This window comes from Pundamilia nyererei, unplaced genomic scaffold, assembly GCF_000239375.1.
Source record: "Pundamilia nyererei isolate P.nyererei 1_Seehausen unplaced genomic scaffold, PunNye1.0 scaffold00245, whole genome shotgun sequence".
NCBI lineage: Eukaryota > Metazoa > Chordata > Actinopteri > Cichliformes > Cichlidae > Pundamilia > Pundamilia nyererei.
Genome location: NW_005187646.1, coordinates 53,779 through 62,086, shown reverse-complemented (window position 1 = coordinate 62,086; position 8,308 = coordinate 53,779). Strand labels below are relative to the sequence as shown.

At 39.7% G+C, this 8,308-nt stretch overlaps 1 protein-coding gene across 1 annotated transcript; it reads left to right on the top strand.

Annotated features, from left to right (window-relative positions):
* Positions 1 to 3,976, top strand: LOC102212769 (paramyosin-like). The gene is made up of 8 exons (XM_005749443.2): positions 1 to 310; positions 401 to 452; positions 638 to 762; positions 840 to 938; positions 1,533 to 1,717; positions 1,884 to 1,941; positions 3,181 to 3,243; positions 3,366 to 3,976. Exons 1-8 carry the CDS (start codon positions 158 to 160, stop codon positions 3,885 to 3,887), a joined length of 1,257 nt encoding a protein of 418 aa, XP_005749500.1. The 5' UTR covers positions 1 to 157; the 3' UTR covers positions 3,888 to 3,976.
* Positions 3,977 to 8,308: the final 4,332 nt, after the last annotated feature.

The window sequence follows — 8,308 nt, the reverse complement described above, 5'->3', positions numbered from 1 at the left end:
CCACACGTGGGTGGAGCTACCTGCCCTAAAGGCCGGAAGAGAGGAAGGGAGCATGTGTCGGCAGCACCAATTGGTCGCAGCTGTCAGCTGAGCCCTTGCTGCTATCATTCAAGACATTCAGTGCTTTTTGTGGTTATGTTGAAGGGAATCCTCAGACATGTCTGACACGTATTTTGAAATTCTGCAACGGAGCTGCAGTTCAGGGAACTACATCCCGTCAGGTCGGCAGCTTCCCAGGACGCCGCCCTTAACAAACGTAACAAGACAACTGGATTTCACCAACCTTGAGGAACCAGAGCAGAACATGGAGGTACATAAACGTTTTGGGTTGTTTTTTGTTTTTTTTAAATCCGACTACTTCATTGACTTGACCCATCAACGTTTGTGCTTTCATAAATAGGATGGTGTCAGAGATAAAGACGAAGGTAACCAAAAAAGTCAAACAGATACAGGTGAGCAACAGTTTTGTTTTAGAGCCTTTGAAAATGATACAAATATTAAACGTTCCCATTTGGATTTTAACAGGTGTCTAATTTATTGAACAGAAACTGAAATCATCTAGATTTTAGTTTTTGTAAAGAAAGTTTCATACTTAGGTTTTTGTCACAAAGTTTTGTCTTAATTACTATTTGCTCAGAAGAACTTCCAGAATCTCATGACCCTCACTCCATGCTGAAAGGGATGAAGGGTTACCAGCTCACTGCTGCTGACTTGGAATTTTTAAAAAAGATGAAAGAAGAGCAGCTTGTCAAAAAAATGCAGGTAGGCCTCATATATGGGCATTTCACCATAAACGGCTATAGTGCACTGATACAGTTGGATGTTCTGGCGGTCCTCAGGTTAAACTAGAAGAAGTGCAGAAGCTGTTAAAAACGGAAATGGTGGCCTTAGAGTTGGCATGTGCTTCCAAGGTGAAAGCAGAGGCTGAGCTCAAGAGGGTGAGTTATTCTGAAATGCAATAGACGTGGTGACTTTCACACATGCAACATGACCTCCTATGCTGTGAGCCTCCAAATGTATCCTTTAAAAGCAACTCTTTGATGTTTCTTTACTTCTACAGTTGCTTCTGGGGCGCATCTGTCTCTTTTTATTGTCGTAATAACTCTGTGTATGTTCAAGCTTCAGTGTGTTACAGGCATCTTCACTGGCTTCTTATATTCCCCCCTAAAATAGCATTATCCCCCACCACCACCAAAAAAAGTCTTTACTTGAAGGGCAGCGATGGTATGGACTTGAAGTTTAAAAAGATGGATCCTTTGAATGATTCCTTCTGGCATTTACAGCCTGTTAGATAACATTCACTGGAAATTCCTCAAAATCATGGAAGCTCTTAACAAAGGTTAAGAGGCATATTTAATCCACAACATCAAACGCTAACCTACTGAACCTGCAGACTTTCGGGGGGGTTTTTTTGCTTTACCAAAAAGAACACTAAACCTTGCAATAAAGACATGTACAGATTGTTTGCAGTTAAAGTTTCACTGGAAATGTTTTTTAATGTATTCTGATGATAAATCTCCTCGGTTTGTCAGTTCCCATCTTGTATAGAGGTCACTGAGTGGGCAAAGGTGGTCCTCAGAATGGCATGCCCACAGGCTGACTTGACTGACGCGGATGCCAAATCTCTCCTATCCATGATGAAAATGAGAGACATCCAGGACGCCATGGATAAGAAGAGGGTCGAGTTGTATCAAATAGAGAAGATGGTGGCAAACAAGTAATGTCTTCCTTGGATACAGTAATGTAGGGCCAGGGTTATGGCTCTGTCTATTCATGTTTTGCAGTAATGGTTTGCGTCGCTGATGAATGCTGTCAGCATCTTGGCTTCTGAAAGAAAGGGAGGGAAAAAAATCCCATTACTGTTCATATGTTTGACATCACAGGAGGAAGGAGGAGGCTGAAGAGAGAGGACAGATGGAAAGGCAAATTGCCAATAAACAGGTAAGAGAATATGGAGGCCGAAAACTGCAAAAATATGCACTCACTGGCTGCATCATTAAGTGCACCTTGCTGGTAGTGGGTTGGACCTCTTTCAGCTTCAGAACAGACTGAATTCTTTATCGTGCAGATTCATGAAGGTGCTGGAAACATTCCTTCAAGATTTTGATCCATATTGACATGATGGTGTCACACAGTTCCTGTAGATTTGTTGGCTGCATGACTGTGATGTGAATCTCCTCATGAACACATGAAAAACAAGTTCCATTTAACAGAGATCTTGTGACTTTGGAGGCCATTTGAGTACAGAGAATTCATTGCCGTGTTCAAGAAACCAGTTTGAGATGTTAATATTAATTGTAGTTTCCTCTTCTTAGCTGTTAGGAAGTGGCACCCAGTGTTGTCAAATATGGGTAAGCTGTTGCGAATTGTAGCTTCACTTTCCTGTTCTTTGCTGACAGGAGTGTGCTCTTCTGCTGCTGTAGCTCATCTGCTTCAAGGTTCAACATCTTGTGTGTTCACACATGCTTTTCCGTATACCGTGGTTGTTTCTGTAACAAGCAGATATTTGAGTTAGTGTTACCCTACTATCAGCTTGAAGTAGTCTGGCCATTCATCTTTGACCTCAGCAAGGTATTTCCACCCAGAACTGTTGCTCACTAGATATTCTCTTTTTCAGACCATTTTTTTTGTAAATACTAAAGATGATTTTTGTTGGGAAAAATCCCAGTAGATCAGTGGTTTCTGTAACAACCATACCACAATCAAAGTCACTTAAATCCCCTTTATTCTGATTCTCAGGCTGAACTTCAACAGGTGGTCTTGACCGTGTCTGCATGCCTAAATCCACTGAGTTGTTTCCATGTGACTGACTGATTAGAGATTTTGTATTTTTAAGTGTTTGAAAAATGTATCCCTATTAAAGTGGTCAGTGCGTATAGGAAGCCACCAATATATGTATAACTTGTAATGGAAAATAGTGTTTTCTATTGACTGGTTTTTTGTTTTGGTTTGCTCCCCTCCAATTTTCGAATAGTCAGCAGGGGGCTGTCACTCAGTCCTTCATGAAGTCAACTTCTTGGTGGTAGTTAAATTCAAGAGCAGTAAAGAAGATGGCAGTCTGTCAGAAAAACAGAAATAGAACTGAGCTGTTGGGGGTTAATTTGGCCGTTTTTTGACTGCCATAAAAGAGAGGCTCCAGCTTGAAAGTCTACATTTATTGACTATTTGTATCCGTTTCAGCTGAGGATACAAGGTTTGATGAGGCAGTTGTCTGATTTGAAAGCTGAACTTGCACAGCGAGAGGTGAGGACCCGATTTAGTCTCATCTTACACCACTTCATTTATCTTTTTAAACTTGAGGTTTGGTGCCTGTATCCACACATTAACAAAAGGCTTACTATTTTTCCATTTATGTGGTTTCAAAGGAGGCCTGCACGTCTCTGGAAATGCAGGTGAACATCACGGAAGCACCAGGAATCAAAGAAGATTTAGATGCCATTAAAAGCCAAATGAAGCTGCCAAGAAAGAGACAAAAGAAAGCTGTTAAATCTACTGAAATGTTGCAAGACGCAACAAACACAAGTAAATCAACAAGGAGTAGAAACAGGGACACTCTGAAAACCTCAGCCGAAGAGCCAACCCGGTCTGGAGCTCCAGGAGAGCAACAGAAAAAGAAGGTTAAAGCAAGCAGAGGGGAAAATGAGGAAGCTGAAGGGCAGGACTTAAATTCCCGAGAGTCAGTACAACCTGTGAGAGGACGAAGAAAGCCTGCTGGAACTGCTCAGACCACAGTTTCCCAACAGAAAAGTCAAAGTAAAGTGAAAACTGGAGAACCTGAGGTGCCCTCTCGTGGCAGGAGAGCTGCTGCCACCACTGCAGATAATGCTGGAGAGGAGGCACAAAACGAAGGTCTGAGACGATCCAAGAGGATCGCCAGCAAGAAGTGAGGAGGTGCACATTTTTAGCCTTATCAAATTATCATTATAACCTAATTACAAACACTTTTATTTCAAAGTTCAAAAATGTATTGTTTTATCAGTTTGTCATTTTAATCATAAATTTGCTTTTTTCCTATAAAAAATAAAGTGGAACTTTCTCAAAGGTAGACTTGTGTTTTTCCTCTAATAATTCAGCGGCCTCTCTCGCTTAATAGTACAGGCTTCAGCACTGGAAGCAGTTGTTGTTAACTAAGCTGCTGACCAACCCATATGGACCTTCGCAATGAAACCCACGCCATCCATTATCCAGGTTTGGGACTAGCATTAAGGGCTACATTTGCTCGTGTGTGTGTGTGTGTCTCTGCATTTAGTTATTAATAAATTCTGGATCTCTTCCAGAGCATGTCTTTGTCCTGTCTTCCTTCCTCCCGTCGCAGCAGACGGCCCCTCCCTAAACCCTGGTTCTGCTGGAGGTTTCTTCCTGTTAAAACGGAGTTTTTCCTTCCCACTGTCACCAAAGAAGTTGCTTATAGGGGTTCATATCATTGTTGGGGTTTTTTTTTTGTTTTTTGTTTTTTTTTTAATTGTAGTGTTTTTACCATAAGAAGTGCCTTGAGACAGTTGTTGTTGTTGATTTGGTGCTATATAAATAAAACTACATTGAATTTAATTGAACTGTGGATGCCCCATGGCTGGATTACAAGCTGGACTATTTCTGAGTGTTAATCACTGCAGGGTGAAATGAAGTTGTTCCCCCTAAATGTGTATGTAAAATTACCAAAAAAAGGAAAAACATGAAATGTTCTTACGAGAAAACCGCTGGCCTGAGTTAATGTTGAGAGATTTGTCAAATGTAACAGTCTCAGGGAGGTTAAAGGCTGGTCGGCTGCAGAGCAGGAGCATTAAAGCTGACTTGTGGTTTCCATGTTCCCTCAAACACCTTTAGGAGAGTGAATGCTTGCCAGCACTGGGGCCTGAAGCCCGAACCCTCATGACAAACCAAATTATAAGTGATGTTTAATTTGTTGTTTTAATAACTGAATTGAATATGCCCGTGCAATTTTTACGGACCGTTTAACCTCGAAGGGAGAACTGAGCTGTAAACCTAGATGGACTGATCGGCACATGTTAATGTAGCAAATATTTTGAATGAGAGGTTTCTGTAGCCCTTTTTTTTTTTTTTTTTTTTTGGGTAGGTGTGGGCTGATGTTTTATCACACCTCATCTCTCTTCCACTGTCAGTTGGAAATCAGTCACAAGCACTGGGGATTCACTGTAATTTCCTCTCTAATAACTCTTAGGAGGCTAAACTTCAATTTGGATGCAGGCTGCCATCGTTAATCTTGCATTAGGATGGAAGAAAAACACCCTGCGCTAACATGGGAAAATGTGCTGACAGTAGGAATGTTTCATGGCACCTTCTTGAGTTACAAATAAAGTTTGATCTGACAGTTGGCTTTCACTCCTTTGCCACGATCCGCTTTATGAACTGCTGCGGTCTTAACAGCCGAAGTAACGTCTATCTGACCAACTAGACTTCTGTTATTTTTCCACCTTGGGTCTTGATCCTTGTCTTTCCCAGCTGTCTGGGAGGCTTGCTTTCAGTCTGACTGTAATCCTCAGAACGTGATGAGGGATTTCCCCCCTTTTTTTTTTCTTTTTTCTTTTCGTTCTAACGGCTATCCATACACACTCAAACTTACACAAGCACAACTGGTGAAATTTTCATCCAGAGGTCAATAGCAGCGACCCAGCCAAGACCAAAGTAATACAAGTATAGGGTGGGAAGAAAGGCTCCATATCCTGCTATTAAATTTAATACTCTAATATCAATAAATTCATCCTCCTCCAGTATGTTGTGAGCAAGAGTTTTCTCTAAAATGGGTTTAGTTTTTACTGTGGACATTTTAACTTTTTTTTTTATTTTTTAAACATTCCTGCTCATGTTCCTCTGTGTTGCTTGCATGTGTTTGCCAAACCTGGAACCCTGAACTGCTTTTAAGAATTAAGGCATGGGAATGTTACCTCAAATACGTCAATTTTAGAAATCAGATCTTGTTTACGGACGGAGACCAAGCAGACAGTCAGGATCCTGGCCTCGGGCGCTGTGGGTCATGCATTGCATACAAATTGCTCATGTGTTTTGCCTTGCGGCTGGATAAACTTCCCTCTGTATTTAGGCACTTATGAAATGACCTCTATTTACAAAATATGCAGCACTGGTGCTACAACCTCACTGTATGGTTTTTGTTTTTTTGTTTTTTGTTTTTTGTTTTTCAGTTTAATGCTTTGAAGTGCATCATAATGATCAAAAGGTGTTACAAAACTAGCACAATTATTTTCCATTTATTTCAGTCATCTTTTTGCATTAGGAGCAGACTGTCAATAATAGTTTTAAATGGATGAATTTGCTATTAGCCTCCAGTAGAGGGCAGTGCTATCTACAAGCCAGTGCCTTGCAGGAATAGAACTCTCTTATTATTATTTTTTGACTCTCATACCTGCACTTCTGTAAATATCTATGTTAAATTTCTCCTTGTTTTTTAATAATTATGTTTTGGGACTATTAGATGGGCAAAGAAAGCATTGGTAAGAAGTACTTTGTTTAAAATTCTTAAGATAGACTTTTATTTAAATGTGTGTTGGGTGAATTTTGCAAATGTGTGAATGTACTGTAATTAATAAAGGAGACCCTTCCTGACTCTCTCAGGACAAATATCAGTGACTCTCTTTTACTTCTACAACCTGATATTACAGCAAAGTAATGCAACTTAACCAGGTGTGTCCATTTCACTCCTAGGAGAGGTAAAGCGTAGCTCATCCACATAATGAGCCAGCAGGTCTATTACGTGCTTTGCAGTGATACTGGGTTAGCTTCCATTATCAACAGTGAGCAACACTGGTTAATAGTAGGTCACGATTTAAGGCCACTGGTCAATTATCACAGCAAACCACCTCCTTAACACTCCAATACAAACTTCCCATAAGGACAACAAAACCAAAAACCTGTGTCAAAACACAATTAGATACCACAATGACAACTTTTGAAAACTAGGTTTAGCTGTCTAGCTTTTATTTCGGGTAGCAACATTACAGACATAGTAAAAAGAAAGGACACTGTCTTTAAATTCTGAGGTTTTACATGTCAGGATCTGATAAACTGATATCCCAGTGTTGGTGATATTCCTACATCATCATAACAATTTTAGTCCAGGATCAACATCAGCCAGTCATGTTATCTGTGTATTTAGTTAGCATTAGCCAAAGCGGTTAGTGTATTAACCATGGTTAATACACAACCAACATGAGTGACCTAAATCTGGATAACAGCTAACCTAACTTGATAATATATCTGTTATACTGTGTAAATTTAAAAAAAAGAAGAAGAAAACATTTTATATGGAAGTTACAAGTGAGTTTTATATAAACAAAGGCAATTTTTTTTCTACCACATTTCAAAGCTATGGCATCACCAGAATGTGATTGGTCAATTGCAATATTAATCCTAGACCAATGTTTTTATGATGCAGGAACAACAACAACACAGTGACATCAGATACACCTATCAGGACAGTTTAAAAGATGAATATAACCTCAAATGTACTAAAAAGTGTGACATATTACACCGGAGTAAGTAGCAGCCAGATGCTGCTAATCAAATGATCATCAGCAAATGTGAGTGAGTGCTTTTAAGTTTTGGCAGTTTCCTGGACTGCAGCATGCAGGTGCATGTTAACACAATGCCAACTAGAAAAGACAACAGCAATTATCTTAGAGAAGTAATTGTTGCTGCCCATCAATCTGGGAAGGGTTACAAGGTTATTTCCAAACAATTCAAAATTCATTGAGACAGATTATTTATAAATGTGGATATTCAAGACTAGCAAATCCCAGCAAGTGTCTTGTCCAAGGCCACAACGACCAAGATAGATGGAGAAGGGGCTGAACCGCCAACCTTCCGGTTACAAGATGAGCTTCCCAACCCCCTGAACCACGGTTGCCACTATGATCACAAGCACAGCAGCAAATCTACAAAATAGCAAAAAAGAAAACAATCAAGGTGTTGTAATGGTCCAGTCCAAGTCCAGACCTCAGCATTCCTACACAATAATGTGAGAGAATGATTAAGTCATACACATATTAACTGCTTCAAGTTACTGATGATCGAGGTGATTTTATAAGGTATGGGGTATGTCATGTACTTAGTTTTTCTGCATTATGTATTATATACTGTATTATGCCACGTGTTGTTGTTCAACCGATAATTTTAAGATCTGATAAGGATTAGATATTTTTTATTATATCCTAATATGTAAAACATTACTTTTGAAAGAAGGTGTACATTTTTTTTTACCAGGACTAGCTAAAAGCTAAATGGAGTCCAATTAATGTCTGTTGTTTACAGTGAGTAAGAACTCAGAAGTGAATAC

Excerpts from the sequence above, each read along its gene's own strand:
- LOC102212769 (XM_005749443.2), top strand. The coding sequence starts at position 158 with ATGTCTGACACGTATTTTGAAATTCTGCAACGGAGCTGCAGTTCAGGG. Across the intron at positions 311-400 it reads AACCAGAGCAGAACATGGAG|GATGGTGTCAGAGATAAAGA; the intron begins GTACATAAACGT and ends TTTCATAAATAG. Across the intron at positions 453-637 it reads AAAAAGTCAAACAGATACAG|AAGAACTTCCAGAATCTCAT; the intron begins GTGAGCAACAGT and ends CTATTTGCTCAG.